The 16288-nt window shown below is 35.6% G+C and overlaps 4 protein-coding genes across 7 annotated transcripts in view; 1 reads left to right on the top strand and 3 right to left on the bottom strand.

Annotated features, from left to right (window-relative positions):
• LOC111455902 (chloroplast envelope quinone oxidoreductase homolog) overlaps nt 1-5689 on the bottom strand; it is an 18899-nt gene extending 13210 nt beyond the window's left edge. For both annotated transcript variants that reach the window (XM_023097550.1, XM_023097549.1), the window contains exon 1: nt 5684-5689. The gene's annotated coding sequence lies outside the window, so the exon portion shown is untranslated. The remainder of the gene's footprint in view (nt 1-5683) is intronic.
• LOC111455903 (wound-induced basic protein) lies at nt 663-2731 on the bottom strand. The gene is made up of 2 exons (XM_023097551.1): nt 2582-2731; nt 663-943 (listed from the first exon to the last, which is right to left on the bottom strand). Exons 1-2 carry the CDS (start codon nt 2650-2652, stop codon nt 871-873), a joined length of 144 nt encoding a protein of 47 aa, XP_022953319.1. The 5' UTR covers nt 2653-2731; the 3' UTR covers nt 663-870.
• LOC111455899 lies at nt 3777-7584 on the top strand. The gene is made up of 2 exons (XM_023097544.1): nt 3777-4174; nt 5924-7584. The coding sequence occupies exons 1-2, from the start codon at nt 3912-3914 to the stop codon at nt 7326-7328; spliced, it is 1668 nt and encodes a 555-aa protein (XP_022953312.1). The 5' UTR covers nt 3777-3911; the 3' UTR covers nt 7329-7584.
• Nucleotides 7569-15981, bottom strand: LOC111455896. Of its 3 annotated transcripts, none has more exons than XM_023097540.1 (11): nt 15548-15981; nt 13715-14188; nt 13137-13199; nt 12449-12643; nt 11854-12195; nt 10612-10824; nt 9932-10174; nt 9345-9608; nt 8834-9001; nt 8524-8585; nt 7569-8220 (listed from the first exon to the last, which is right to left on the bottom strand). In XM_023097540.1, exons 1-11 carry the CDS (start codon nt 15771-15773, stop codon nt 7735-7737), a joined length of 2736 nt encoding a protein of 911 aa, XP_022953308.1. In that variant the 5' UTR covers nt 15774-15981; the 3' UTR covers nt 7569-7734. The 3 variants fall into 3 exon arrangements, with proteins under 3 accessions (XP_022953308.1, XP_022953307.1, XP_022953309.1); XM_023097539.1 differs by having other exon boundaries at nt 8834-9010; nt 15548-15977; XM_023097541.1 differs by lacking the exon at nt 15548-15981 and adding an exon at nt 14292-14836 and having other exon boundaries at nt 8834-9010.
• Nucleotides 15982-16288: the final 307 nt, after the last annotated feature.

Below are 16288 nucleotides of genomic sequence, written 5' to 3'. Positions count from 1 at the left end.
CTTTTTTTTTTTTTTTTTTTTTTGTTCTTTCGGTTAATTTACAAACTCTTTGACAATATCAACTTTATTTTATTTTTAATATTTTTAATTTCTTCTCGTTTATGCACTATTATTTGTTTTTATTTCAAGTGAGATGATTAGATATAGTTTTTTGTATGTTACATGAAATTATAAATATTGTTGGGTTTTATTTATAAATAATTTATGAATTATTTTCTTTTCTTTCTTTTTTTTTTCTTTTTTACCAAAAAGAATGTTGAATTCATATTTTTCAATTGATTAGTTAAAAATAAATAATACTGTATAGAACATTTTTCTAGTATCTCTTAATTTGCACTTAAAACAGCATGAAATAAATAAGCAAGCATTTTGTAGCTAAATTTCCATAGGCTCAGGTTAACTCTAATTTTGCATCTAATCCACAAGAATGGAAAGGCCAGTGAGATTTACATGTTAGAGCAAGTAGAGGTAACTCTAAACCCTATATATATATAAGCCAATTCACTTGGGGATGAACCAATAATTTATTTTCTAAACCCAAAAATTCGAACCAATTTTTGAAAAAAATTAACCCAATCTAGGAATTTGTCTAACCCGACCCAAAACCATATGAATTGAGTCGAGTTGGACAAAGTGTTTCAGATTGTTAGCACCACTCTACTTTAAAGTTTGAAACTCATATAATAAAGCAATATATCCTACAAAGAAATAAGAGGAGATTATCCCACGGCACTCAACATGATATTCATATGCAGTTTACCTTAAAAAGGTTGGTACAATTTTAAAGGATTTAGGGTTTGGATGCAATTCAAAGCTTGTCCATAATATTTGAACAATTCCAAAACAAAACAACTCACTCCAACTTTGTTCTCATTCATTCATAACGGGCTTGTTCTCACTGGCCTTTGGTCTCTGTTCTTTTGGCTTCTGCTCTTCCGTTTTCCTACACCATTCAATTCATTCAAAGATTAACACACTGAATAATACCAAATATTAAAAAATGCTATAGATGGTTAGAGAACTTTGCAAAAGTAGTTTTGGGAACTGAAAAAATCTTGCAACAAATTCCTTGAGAGTAAATTAGATATCTTGAATAAACGTTAAAGCATTCAAGAGTTCTTAAATTTTCGATTAAATTAACAACTACAGATGTCTCGTTCTAGAAAAGTAGCAAGTGAAAAGGGTTCTCCATAGTCTTCCTTCAAACAGTACGGACAAACATGTGACTTGGGCACAATGACATATCATTCCCTACAAATTTAGGATCCAGAAATGACGGGACAAATCTATTAAATATAAATTATGTAGTAAATATGATTATTCTATGCTCGAAATTGATTTTAGTTTATGATATTTCATATGAAGGTAAGGCAATAAAAGTAACTGAATGTGTAATACTTAAAAAAGGTTGAAGAAACAAGTCACCACTTCTAATCATGTAGCAATTTCCACGAAAATATTTGAAACCAAACCCAACCCAACTCAACATTTTTCTAAATCATTTAACATCATAAAGAAAATGGAATTTGAAGCCAATAAAGCTTTATGATGCATATATCTTTTTATGTTCATCATAAAAAATATGCCGCCACATTCAAATTCAAATGTCCAGCACTTGTTCACCTTACGTTTACAAGTGTGCAATATATGTCTAACAGTTGTTCACCTTAATACATGTCTAATATGTTTAACAAATGTTTGACAAATGTTTGACAAATGTTTGACAAATGTTTGACACGTTTTGCACATATTCAAAATACGTACCCTCAAGTGTATGCACTTCATATTCAAAATTCAATTACATGGTTGCATTCGATCACTCAGAGATTAATCTTAGTTAGCGTAAAGCTCATGAATGGGTTTCCAATTAAATCTATTTAGTAAGCCTAATACTCCACGCTAAATCTTACAGAAAATAAGTTTAACAAGGCTGGAACTAAAAAAAACAGAACTAGAAAATGGTGGAATTCTTCGCAAAAGTAAGAAAGAGAAATAGCATCAACATCAACAATAGGATAAGAGAAAAAATAGCATGAAAAAAGATCAAATCCTAACTTAGAGGTTTTAGGATCAAGAACGGACGAAAAAGATGGTAAGCAGATTGGCTAAACAAACAGAGAGTGACCAAGTCCTCCAGCTACATGTTACGCTTATAATCAAACCTAATACTAATGAGTTCAAGCCAACAAATGACAACCTATTTCTTTACCCAAGGAAGAATCTTCCATCGATCAAAGCATATTAAGTTACTCACTTTTTTAGACATCTGGCGAAAAGTTGACGACAGAAATGATATTAACTAATGTCAATACATCAATAAAGATTAAGACGCTTTTGAATTACAAATTAAGAGGAAAGGTTCAACATAACATAAGATTTCTACAGAAAATGATAGATAAGCTCTCAAATTGATAGATTATAATATTGACACAAAAATCTCCTTGAAAATCTAACAACCTGTTAAAGGCCATTAGACATATACATTCAAACCCTAACAAAAAAAAAACAGGAACAAAATAATAGAAAGATGCAGAATTCGGCGACTCGTCGGAATGATACAAATAGTTAAGATAGAGAATACCTCTTGTCGGAAGGGCCTCCTTTCTGGCTGAGGAAGGAGCGGAAGAGTGGGGAGTTAACGTCGTAAATCATTGTCGGAGAGAATATTAAGCTTTCACAAAACAGAACGAAACCCTAATTTGTTGCGAATCTTAAAGCGTGGGAAGATGAAGGCTTGAATTTTATAGAACCATATTGGGCCGCCGGGTGAGCGGGTATCCGGCCCAAGTCAATACGGCCTCTTATCGCTTAATAAAATAAAATAATACACAATTAGAAACAATTTAATTACGAAGGCATTTACACGTGTCGCATTCCTAGGAGGGTTTGATAAAGTATGGGTGAGACTATGCGTAATCCACATTTCCCTCCAAAAATTGAGACAATTTTTTAGGCACCACAGCCCTACGATTCCCCACGCGCTTTCTTTCTCTCTCTAGCAATTTGTTAATATTTTTTTTAGGAAATTATAAAAATTAAAAATAATTTAAAGCTTTCCCTAATAAATTTTTAAATTTTATATTTATTTCTTAATTAAGAAAAAAGTCAAATAGTTTTTTTTTTTAAATAAAAAGCACGTTAATAATAAAGTAATGTTTATAGACTTTAAAATATTTTTTAAAATATAAAATCGAGAAATTAAGTATTTTTTATCGCTTTAAAATAAATTTAAAAAGAGTTATATTTCTAGTATATTTACTCGGTCTTAAATGTTTAATTTTGTCACAACATTTCTAAACCTTTAATTTTATATGTAATAAGTCATTAAATACGTCCTTAATAATTTTATCATATTTTTTTCAAAAAAAAATTTAAAAGATAATGAATATATTAAATATAAAATTTTATTTATTTATAAGATATTAAAGTTCCAATTCTACCCCCAACATATTAACAATTTTAAAAAAATGAAATAAATTAATAATTTATTAGATCTATAGTAACTACATTTTTTAAATTTTAGAAATTTATTAAATATAAAATTAAAAATTTTAATATATATATATACACGCGGAATTATAATTTAATACCAACCTTAAAAAGTTTAAAATTTTTAATTTTATATTTAATAAATTATATAATATATATAATTTTTAATTATATATATATATATATATATATATATATATATATATATTTTTTTTTTTTTTTTTATATATATATTTATGGATATATGAAAATTCTGAACTGTGAATTTATGTCTGCTTCTTGGCTCCTAAACTTGGTCTTCCCTCTTATGTCTCGGCATAGGACACGAAAAATGGTGACCCATTTCGTATTTCATTCCCATTCTCTCGATTTCTTGTAGATCCATAATTCCAACACATTCAACGCTTCCCCCATTTCGAATCATGGGTGTTTTGGGCGATTCTCTGTGTTTCTGCAAAGGGGTCGGCAAGTCCGAGAGAATCAAGGCTGCCATTTTTTCCGGTAAAGCCCCTGCCATGGCTCGTATCTCCCTCCCCGCCGCTGCAAATGGGGTCTCCGGCACCGCTTTTTTGATCCATCGGAGCCTTCTTTTGACCACCCATATCAATCTTCCTTCAGTTTCTGCTGCTGAGACTTGCGAGATCCGCCTCCAAAACGGTGTCGCTGCCAGCCTTGTTCCTCACAGGTGATCTGTTTTGCTTTGTTCTGTTCTGGGTATTGTAGGAATGATGGAAGAAATGTAGAAGATTAGGATTGAATTAATGCTTCGTTTTGGGATTGCTTTTGGAGTATCTGGTTGCTGTTCTTGCTTTTGTTTTTATTTGCTGGAAATTGATGGCTGAAGTGACTGTGTGCAAGTTCAATAGCTCCTTTACTTTTTGAATATGATTACAGATTCAAATTCTATTTTGTTTGTTTCTTTCCCTTTGATTCATTGATTACCCTCTTAAAATGTGGTGATTTGAAGGGGTTTGGATCAAGTGTCTACATTGCATTTATGTTGGATGGTCAAAATCTGAGACAGAGTTAGAAAATCTGCAATTCTTGTTCATCTCTCTCATAGACATTTGGGTTATACCTCTTAATTCACTTGGTACAACTTCATCTACCTTACCCAGTTCATCATTGGATCTTGTTTTTCTCTACTTGGGGGAGGTTTAATATCACTTGTAGCTTGTGGGGTACTGATTGTTTGTCTCAATGATGTATTATGCCTAAGAAACATGCATCAACTAGGTAGCTTTGTAAGATACTTGCCAAAAGTCATACCAAAAATTAACCATTCAATCCCTTATGCTTAGCACAGTAAGTCAATTGTGAAAACTTATAGATATATTTGAGCACTTTTAGAGCTATATGAGACTGTTTTTGTGGGTATTGATACTTCTTGCAATTCTATATGCTTTTTAGCAAGGTTCAAGTATTTTGTTGTTGGAATTTTCTTTTTTGTGTGCTGGGTTTGAGTATTTTCATGGTTGAGCTTGAACATTTCTGTAGTTCGATTTTAAGTGTTTTGTTGGTCGATTTTTTCTCGATTTCTTGCTTGATTTGGAGAATATTCAAATCTGGGATGCAATGCAATCTAGTGAACTTGAAAAATTTAAGGTTAAGGTTAAAGTTGGCTTACTAGGCTAAGTATAGGGATAAACATTATCTTTTGCTAATAACTATGAAGAGGTGTGCAAACCTCTTTCAAGCCATACTTCTCTATGGTCAAGAACAGGGAAGCTAGCATTCATTCTATGAGTTTTTGCTGTATCATGATTCAATACCTGGTAATCTGAAGAGAGGACCGTTCTTCTTTAATTACTGGTCATGCTACAAAAAAGGTAGTATTGTGAGATCTCACATCGGTAGGGGAGAAGAACGAAGCATTTTTTATAAGAATGTGGAAACCTCTCCCTAGCATACGCGTTTTAAAAACCTTTGAGGGGAAGCCTGAAAGGGAAAGTCCAAGGAGAAAAATATTTGCTAGGAGTGGGTTTGGGCTGTTACAAATGGTATCAGAGCCAGATATCGGGCGATGTGCTAGCAAGGACGCTGGGCCTTGAAGGGGGTGGATTGGAGGGTCCCACATTGATTGGAGAAGGGAACGAGTGCCAGCAAGGATGCTAAGCTCCAAAGGGGGGTGGATTGTGAGATCCCACATCGGTTGGGGAGGAGAACAAAGCATTCTTTATAAGGATGTGGAAACCTCTCCCTAACATATGCGTTTTAAAAACCTTGAGGGGAAGCCCGAAAGGGACAGCCCAAAGAAGACAATATCTGCTAGCGGTGGGCTTGGGTTGTAGCAAAATTTAATAACTTAAAACACTTCGGAATCTCTGTATTCTTCTGAAACTGTTGACCTTTTACTTTTTTTCAACTTTACATACCATGTGCATCATTTGCTTGGAAGTCTTCAGCTAATTTTTGAAGTTTACTTTGGTTGCAGGTTTTTCATTACAAGTTCTGTTTTGGATCTTACAATAGTGGGATTAGATGCAGTGGATGGAGACTCCAACTCTCAGCAGCTTCAACACTTGAAGATATGTTCTAAACCAAATCTTGATCTCGGAAACTCCGTTTATCTCCTGGGATATTCCGAGAAGGACGAGTTAATCATTAGTGAGGGCAAGGTGGTTATAGCCACTGATAACCTTATAAAGTTGTCGACTGACGGGGTAACATGGAGTCCTGGTTCTGCTGGATTTGATGCACAAGGTAACCTTGCATTTATGGTATGCGATCCTATGAAACTAGCCACGTCTCCAAATACCAAATCATCGTCGACTTCTTCGTCGACTTCATCGTCTTGGAAGAAGGATCTTCCTATGCAATTCGGGATTCCTCTGCCAATCGTTTGCGATTGGTTAAACCAACATTGGGAAGGTAGTCTTGATGAACTTAACAAACCAAAGCCACAACTCATAAGATTGATGTCTTCAGGACAAAAGAGTGAGCATTCTTCATCCTTCTCATTGAGGCAAGTTTTTAAGCCAATGGAGGTGAATGATGAGGAAACACCTTCACCATCAAATATAGTCTCAAAAACCAGGGACGTGGCTGGACCAAGCTATTCCGCTACGTCGAACACCATCAAGGAAGAGGCTCCAATAACTAACCTACATGTGAATCATGCACAAGGAATTCCTACTCCTGAAATATACGAATCACCAAAGCTGATTGCAGTTCCTGTTCGAAAAAAGGAAATTACGCCAACACAGCTTCTGGATATCAACTTTCCTCCAAGAGTTTCCACTGCTGTGATTACTCCGCATCCTACCAGACCAACCCGACTCAGCTCTGATGAAAATTCGACAAAGGATGTTTCTCAACAGAACCAATTGAGACAAGACAAAACCATGAACAGAAAACTTGTCAATCCTGTCGAAAACGGAGAAGATAGAGAAGAGGTTGCCTCAACAAATTCTGTAAATGGAGCGTTAAGTGAAGTTCAGTCTTGTTCATCTCCCATGGAAGCTTCAGCGGTGCAGGACGAGTATAGCAGCGAGGGAGAGATGACAATGTACTCTGCAGAAACTGCAGAGAGCCGAAACTATACAAGTCCTAGAGAAGGGAAGTTTCAACAGGTTGGAAGGAGTCAGAGTTGTGTAAACTACAATAGATGGGGATCAGTCCAAAGAAATCCAATGGCTCGCCAGACAATGCTAGAGAATCAAAAAAGTTATAAAAGTGGAAGGAATATGCATTCTCAAGGGGCTGGATCTTACCGGAGCAATGACTACTACGGCCCGACAGTCTCCTCGATCATGAAGAAGCGAAACAGCTCGGAACAAGTTAACAGACCAAGGCAAAGCTCTGCTGCTGGTCACTCGTCCCCGAGATGGATGTTCTGATAGAATGATCATTCCACACACACAAACAAAGGAAGAATAGGGAACAAATATTAAGGTCTGTCAGTGTATTTGATTCCCCTTTTATTTAAACTTAGATACGGCTTAGTCATTTCTTCACTTGTGCAGAGACCAATTTTCCATCTACATTCTTTATTGTGATTGTAAAAATTAAACTATTGTGACTTAATTCTTGTTTTGGGGGGATAAAAGAGTAAAGAACAGAAGAACCAGATGAAAAAATGTCTGGAATTAGTGACTTTTATTCTTCTTTTGGAGTGTGCTTGTGCCAAATGAAGCACCATTTTGGATCACTACATGGATCGAGAAAATTTAGATTCAGGAAAAAATTGGCATCAATGAAAGTAGCTTATAAGCAAGATACTCTAACATCATATTTGGACCTACTTCAAGAGGATCCCCATGCAGGTTTCCCCAAGCTCATCTCTGGAAGGGGCAGACTGAGATTGAATGCAGGGCTTTGTTCAAACCAACCATATTTATTAATGAGCTTGCCAATCAAATCACCGGCCAAGTATGAGAAGCCTCCGGCCCCAGCCGCTATAACGATGTAAGATGCTACTGTTTTGAGGTACACTTCCCACCTGTTTGGTCTCTGAATGTAAGCCTTCCCAAGAGCAAGCAACATGATGCATAAAAGAGATGCTCCTGCCACTGCTGCAAGCTTGAAATCCTTGTCATTGCTCTTGGTGAATGAGAAGCCGTAAACGAGTGGGGGGATTAGGCCGAAGAGTATGAACGAGAAGATAGCGAGAACAAAATGTAGAATGTAATTCTCACGCCTTCCCAGTACTACTTCGTATCGGTCTACATGTTCACGATCGTCTGCTTCATTAGCTGTCCTTCTGAACTGTTCGCTCTTGAGTCCTGTCAACTGCAAATTGTGTATGTTTAATGAGTGCTTGTGATTGGACAAACTTAATGCAATGGACTCTTCAACAAAGTAATACAAATGCAGAATCAGATAGCAGCTCGCCTAGTGATCGAATATTTTTCAAAAACTAAAAATGAAATGGTTGTCATATGAATTAATATGTGACTGTTAGCTATGTAATCAAGAATTTAATGAAGTACTTTGGAGAAAGTTGTACAAGTCTCCCGAGTACACCCTCCTCTACTATATATTTTTAATTATAAACATTCATATCTGAGGTTTTTCAGAAAGTCGGCTACTCACATTATGTCCAAGAATAAAAAGCCCACTAATCAGGTTTGCCAGCGCCAAAGCTACAATGTTCCCTGCCAAAAGGGCATGAAAATAGATTAATGTTTTGACAAGTTAGAGAGACCAATTTTTAGCCGGTGAAACAGGTAATTTGGTTCAGATTTGAACTAAGATAAATCAGGATATATCATGTTTCAAAAATAGGTATGTTTCTCTACTACGGTGTAACTTGAGATGTCCGTGCTCAGCATCTCACACTGATTGATCAGATGATAATCAACATGTCATATCCAGGATAGAAAAAAGATGTTATATAACAAACCTGTTGCGGTATTGGCACTTGCTGCAGATGCCACGATGCCAAGGCTTGTAATTGATTCAGCTAAACCACCGTAAACTATGCTTTTCACAATTTCCCACCTGTTAAGCTTACTTGATTCAGGTTCTACTTGTTCATCCAAAGAATCATCAACGGTTATTGCCACAGGTCCTGCTTCAACTAATAAATTCATATCATATCAGTCCCAAAACTAGTAGAAAAATTCTACCTAAAAAAAATTCAATAAACTATTCTGTCATTGTAGCTAATATGAAATTAACAGCAAAGACCAAAGCCAAGATTCTTCCAAACTTCAATATAAAAGTGTCAAGTTGATCAAAGTGCAGTTCCATCTTGAGAGACCAAAAGTGTTTTTTTTTTCTTTTCCCTAAAATTTAAAATAAAAGGTAACAAGTACATATTCCAGATAATACAACTATGTGTGTGAGCTTCAAAAACGTGGTGCTAATTCATTCAGTATGACTAGAAAGATAACATCCCAAGCTGAGAATACCTTCGCGACTGCCAACTGCACTGTCCAGTACTCTCTCAGCAGCTGGAGCTCCGACGGAATGAGAAACTGGGGAAGAATCAAGCACAGTAGCTTCTTCTACAGGTTCTGGAGTTTTTGGGATCTCTGTTTTAGCAACTGCAGCTGACTGATCAGGAACAGAAATTTTGTTTAACAACAAAGGTAGCCTAAATCGATCAAGCAGCCCCCTCTTTGGCTCTGAGGATGTGTATGGAATTCCAATCACAACATTCTCATCATCAATACCTGCATAAAAATTTAGCGAGATTTGAGCATTGCAGTAAGATGAGAGTTTTCTGTTTCCTCTGATATACCAAATGAATCAGGACATCTATTAAGTACTTCCCCAAATAAAGCTTGGTAGTACCTGACCTTAAAACCAAGAAAATTTATGAGATGCTTCTCTAAAAGTATTTAAGCGTGCATTTTTCGGAAACATATTTTGATATGAGTAGACAGCAGAAATAGTTGTAGACGTTCAAAACAAATCTTGAGAACACTCCAAATGTGATTGATAGTATAATCCAAAAAACAAACTTCCAGTTGAATATATAACGCTTGTACCATACCTTTTTTGTCATCAAACGTATCTGTTACAGTCTCAGCCATCGTTGCTTCAAGAGAAGGAAGACCTGGTGTTGAATTAACTTTAGTGTTAGTTTGAGACTCCGATAATACTGCTAATCCATTTGACTGATTCTGAACTTGCACTTCGTTTACTGTTGCAGTTTGATTATCTACATCCAGCACTGATCCATTTGACTCATGCGATGTGTATGGTATTCCAACTACAATATTCTCCACGGTATTTCCTGCATCAAACACATCATAAGAGCAAGGTAGGTAAGAAAATGGCAAGAAGAATCAACTTTTAGTTTATGCACTATCTCTGAAATATTCTTGATTTGAAGTCATGGCAGGAAAGGGCCACACTGTCTCTACGTGTTGATCAGGTAAATGGTTGTTCTGTTCTGTATTGGGACATCATGTTGGAGGTGAACATGAATAAAGAGGTTGTATTTCGTAAGAGTAGTAACAGTGCCAATACATGTTTTTGGTTTTTATCTAAGTAAGTCACCACAAAAACAAAGATGGCCAGCAAAGCGCTACCAAATCTAGAAGCATTTTCCAGAAAGTCCTCCACAAATCCTCTAGACTTTTGGTATTTCTTTATTTTAGAATGGCACTATTGTTTCTTATAAAAAAAGAAAATCAAAAGAACAAATAAAAAGTAAGGCCCAATGATTACCTTTCCTGCTGTCCTTAGCAATGCTCGAATCTTTGGTAGAATCTACTTTAGCTTCCAGGACTTTGTCATTAGTCCATATATCAAAATTAACCAGCTGATCAAGAACTTGGGTTTTATTTATGGAAGCATCTTGAATTCCTCGATCATATATTGTTTCAGCTGAATCTAGCAGCGGGCCTGGTTTTTCAACTATGATGCTCTCAATTTTGTTTCCTGCACCAAGAATCACAAGAAATTGGCCAAAGATGCTTCAAAATTATATTAATACTACCTTAACGTTAATTGTTTTCTTATCCACGTAGCATAACAAGTAATTACAAAAAACTTGTATGAATGTCCAAAGAAAAACATGAAATCTAACAAGGGACCTAACATCAATTGGATCCCTTTCCAAACCTCTAAACAATCTATTGTTCCTCTCTCCCCAAATATCTCACAATAAAGCACACACCCTGACAAGCCACAAGAAGTGACCTTTCTCCCTAAAAGGCAAATGGAGAAGAAATTCATCAATCATATCATTCAAGCCTCTATTGTGGGCTAACCAAAAGTCAAATGCCTCAAGAAAAAGAAATCTCCGCACAGAACACATGAAGTCATATCTCCAGAGAATATGATCCAAGTCTTCCTTTGTCTTTCGACAAAAAATACAGTAGAATCAACGAGGGTCTCTTTCTCGAAATTCAATCCAAAGTATTAACTCAACCATGGATAACATGTCAGAGAAAGAACCTAGCCTTCTTTGAAATCTTAATATTTCAAAGAGTCGATAAAACAGAATCCTTATCAAGAAAGGATCCTTCAAACAACGAAAGAAGGAACTACAAGAGAAACCCCAAAAGGTTAAGGCTCCAAATATACGCATCCCGACTTCCGATCCTAAAATTAAACTCCCCTATCAAAGACAGAAGGAAGTAAAGAAGGGGAACAATGAAAAAAAAATGTCATTTAATAACCAAAAGAAGGGGACAAAAACGAACTCTCCAACTATTTTTATCTTTTTGGAATACATTTCTTTTGAAACATGATATCACTAAGCGCTGTTTTTCTAAAGAATATTAATGTGAGTCAATCTCTATACAAGAAATAATTTTAAAAAGAAATACCATCAAAGGAAACAAGTTCTACATGTTACTGGTGGAGAAACAAGAATATCTAACCTCAAATTCCAAGCATGACTTTAGTTGTGAGCTACTACAAGTAATAATGGTCAAGTGTAAATTATTAAAACATTGCCCCTACCTTGTTTGCTTTTCACTCCCTTATCTGGTACAACCCCTTCCTCGGCAATTGTTGTGTTAAGTGAAGGATGAGATGGCGTTGAATCAGACACAGCATAATCGATCTTTTGCATTTGATCAGCTACTGCTGTTTCTCGTGCAATTATTCCCTCATCGCGTGTTATTTTAAGTGAAGGGAGAGCCAATGTTACAGCATTATCACCTTCATTTTTGTCAGCGACTGCATAATCAACTGACTGATCAGGAACTGTTGCTCTATCAACTGGACTTTCTTCATGATCTCCTGTTTCCTGCACTTGAAATGTCTCTTTTTCTCTGAACACTACGTTTTCAACATTATTTCCTGCATGCATATTTAATAGGAAAAGATCATGAGAATGCTTTGACTTGACGCTATATCTCTTAGTACTACAACTTTGATATTCCTTCAACCATATATTCTCATATCTATGCTTTTAAGTTCTATAAACGGAACACAAGTAGAAATCAAACACTGCTAGCATTTATGGCTTTAGCTGCTCCCCTCATAGAACGGTCTTGAGTTATTTCTGGGAGTTTCTGTTTCAAATAATATGAAATAAAGTACTTTTCCGCACCTTTCTTGCTAGACAATGTTTCCTCTTGTACAATCATTCTCTCATCATTCGCTGCTTTAAGTTCAGGATGAGCCTGTGTTACAGCATGATCATCTTCCTTTTTATTAGTTACTACGTAATCAACTGACTGAGCGAGAACTGGAGCTCTATCAACTTGACTTTCTTCTCTGGTCTCTATGCTTTCAAAGTTACCTCCTGCATGCATTTTTAGTAAGAAACAGCCATAAAAATGTCTGTGATATTCCAACCACATATCCTCATAAAATATGCTTTAACATTATATGGACGGTATAAAGTAAAAGAAACCAAATCGTTGCCAACATATATAGCTTTAACTGATCCCTTATAATTAAACTATGGAGAGTCAATTTCAAATCTTAATGCATGTTCCGCCATTTTTTTGGGAATGAGATCAGGTGAATAGCTGTGAAAGCAAATGATGAAAGATCTTTCTTCTTTAGATTTAAACTTTCAAGAAGGAAAATGAGGATGGAAAGAAGTTAGATGGATGAATTAAGAGGGTAACCATCAAGATTGATTCACTAGCAATATTCTTACAAGTATTGTTGGAAATGTCAATCTTTCTACTTTACATTTCAGTTCGTGTCAATAAGATAATCTTCAGAAGGTTAAAACAAAAGAAGAAAAATTGACATAAAGCACCACAAACATATGCAAAATCAAACACCTGGTCCAGATGAAACTTCTTCCTCAGGATCTGGAGAAACCAAGCTAGGAAAGAGCCATGAACCTGCTCATTGAAAAAAATGTTAAACTCAAGAATCCTGGTTAGACCCATTTGACAACAGTTATAAACATCATCTATGAACATAAAAACTGTTGTATGAAGATTGGAAAAACATGCATAGCAAAAATTAAACTGGAACAAGATTTATCCATGCCTTTTCCCAAAATCTTAGACAATATTTAGAAGATCTCCAACTACTAAATTTAACCTTAGAAGTGATCAATCTTAACCTAAAAGCTGACACAATGTAACTCAAAACTTACGAATCTAATTCAAAAACTTCTTAAGATTTTTTTAAAAAGTTTTAAGCCTAAATCAGCATGTGCCACTGGCATCCTCTTGGGCTACTGACGGGGATGCTTTTCCTTCAATATATCAAGTTGCAAATCCATTAATGGCAACAGTTTTCAAAATTATGCAGAGTTTTTGCCCCCCTTTTAGGTGACCAACTGCGGCAGTACAGTTTGAACCATGCAATAAATATCAATTCTTCTTCAAGATCAGAATGAGAAACGCACCTATAGGGGTGAGGAAACTGAGGCAAGAAGTGCATCTGAATTTATCAACCTGAGTAGGAATAGGTGCAGAAACAGTATTATTTACCCATTCCCTATCACGTATAATCACCTTTGTAATACAAGCCTGACAGTTCGGACAGTAGAAATTATGTGAGCTGGGTTTCTCATATATCCTTTCAAGATATAAATCAGCCACTTCATTTCCATTTTCTGTCCTCAACTCCACTCTTCTATCTCCAGTAGTCCCATTGTCGAGAGAGGTATAATATGAAGCCTGCTCCTCAATCGCCCCCTTGGTTGGTGGATTAGCAACAGCTAAAGGGATCGGATCAAGCTGGAACTTGATCGTCGTACCATTTTGGGCGTCTGGTTTCCTTGTGGGGACAGCTTCAATCTCATCAGTGGGGATTGCTTCGTAAATTGGACGGCCACCACCAATTTCCAACCGAGAAGATCCATTAGAATATCCATTACCTGAAGTCACATGATCATTCAAACATGTTTATATTCACCCAATTCAAAAGCAACAACAAGAAATCATTAGATAGGAAGTAAAATCGAATTTCCAAATCAATACCCAAATTTGGAACAAATTCTCTGTCCCTATTCATAAAGGCGGAGGAAGTTGCTTATCACACTGTTTATAATTGTTCCACTAACAAAAGTACCAATATAACATAATAAAACCCACAAATGACTTCAGCAGCATTTCATTCTGGTTCTTCCAATAGAATCATGGCAAGGAAAACAAAATTCCCACAGTTCAACAATAGCATAATCGAGAACATAAAAAATGTACTGAAGTTCCTGTTCTTGCTTGGTTACAGAACCCAATTCCGAGCTTGGGGAAATAATCCATGCGGTAAAAATTCAAAACCCAAACGTTCAAAACTCCAATTATTCTTACACTTATTGCAAGTTACTGGGAAAAAGAACCAATCTGTTAAGAGAATAATCTCTTCAAAGCTTAATTAATTAGTGGGTATTCAATGGTTCTTCATTTTCCAACGGAAAAGAAAAAAACACCCAACTAACCATATGCGTAGTTCACATAAATCATCCAAAAACAGAAAGAAAAGAAAAGCAAACAATAAAGTCTTCGATTGTCAAATTAGGGATTTAAGATCGCCACGTTGGAACCGTTGAACGGGACCCAATCCAAATTGGCCATGAAAAAATGGAATTTTTGTATATAATAAAAATTGGGGATATTTCTAAATTCTTACTATGATGCCAAATTAAAAAAGAAAATGTACCGGAAAATAAGGAAAATAAATTGTTGATTAATATTAATTACGACGACGTGTTAATTATTTGTTGGGAAGAAAAAATTTCGTAGAGTTAACACTGTAATTAAGATAATTAATTAAGAATTAAAATTAGGTAATAAATCAAACCAAACCATGGCCCCCTTTTTCCTTTCGTCGAACACGTAGTCTTCGTCAAGAAGAAGCTTGTTTTTCGCCCATTCTTTCCGTCAAATTCACTTCTCTTCTTCTTCGCCAGGATTTACGGGATCAGAATCGACTATTTTGCTACTCACAGAGGTTAAAAGAAAGGTAATCGAGTAGATTCTCAAGTATCGGAAGTAATTTTGTATATAAAGACGCCGAAGTAAGGAATAAATTTACTCTGTTTTCGCCTAAGAAAGCTTCATTTTGGCCTATTGTCATCGAAACAGTATCGCAACAATGGCGGACTGTTCCGGACCTCTCGGCCTCTTGCAGAATCAGTATGTCAAATTATACTTTCGAATGGCGACTGGAGCGAATTTCAAGAACAGGAAGAGAACAAAGAAATCGAAACGGCGATGAGTAATTAGCCGAAACTAACCTTCTTTTTCTTCTTGTTGTTGTTGATGTTGTTGTTCATCTCGAATGACGAATTTCAGTCCCTCGGAATTCCCGGAGAACATTTCGTCGCTGTCAGTGGAAGAAATGCTAGATTGGGCGTGTTGACGAAATGACTTTCGCAGCAAAACAGTTCGCTCTTCATCCTCCTCCTCCTCTTCCTCCATCATGACCGGTTCCACCTCTGGCAAATGCTTATCTCCGTTCATCGGACGAGAAGAACTCCGGCAGCTGGGACAGAATCAAAGGGAGTTCTTACTTCCTCTATGTTTTTGGCGTTGTTTTTGTTTCTGAAAAGTAAATATGAACATGTTATTAAAAAAGCTGAAAATATGAACTATTTTCTCCGTTCATTGACTATTTTACCCTCCAGTTTACTAGTCACGGCTAGGCATTTCTTACTGTGGGGTTCGTGGGGTTTTTGGTAAAAAAAATCTATCGCCAATAAAATTTACTAATTTATTTCAACCAGAAAAAACAATATGGTTATTTTTTGTATCATATTTAGTTAATACTTTTTTGGTAAAATAGTTATTTCGTTTTTATTTTTTCATTTAAATAAATTGAATTATGTTCATATACTTGTATTTAATTTAAATTGAATTTTTAATTAATTAATTATATTTTATCTTAATTTTGTTATTTTCTTTTGGATGTGACAAATTTTTACCGACGATTTTAATTCACAAGATATCAATATCGATTTTTATCATCCTAGGTAAAA

The sequence above is a fragment of the Cucurbita moschata genome, unplaced genomic scaffold, assembly GCF_002738365.1.
Source record: "Cucurbita moschata cultivar Rifu unplaced genomic scaffold, Cmos_1.0 Cmo_Scf00018, whole genome shotgun sequence".
Taxonomy (NCBI): domain Eukaryota; kingdom Viridiplantae; phylum Streptophyta; class Magnoliopsida; order Cucurbitales; family Cucurbitaceae; genus Cucurbita; species Cucurbita moschata.
This window is presented reverse-complemented; position numbering and strand designations above follow the sequence as displayed.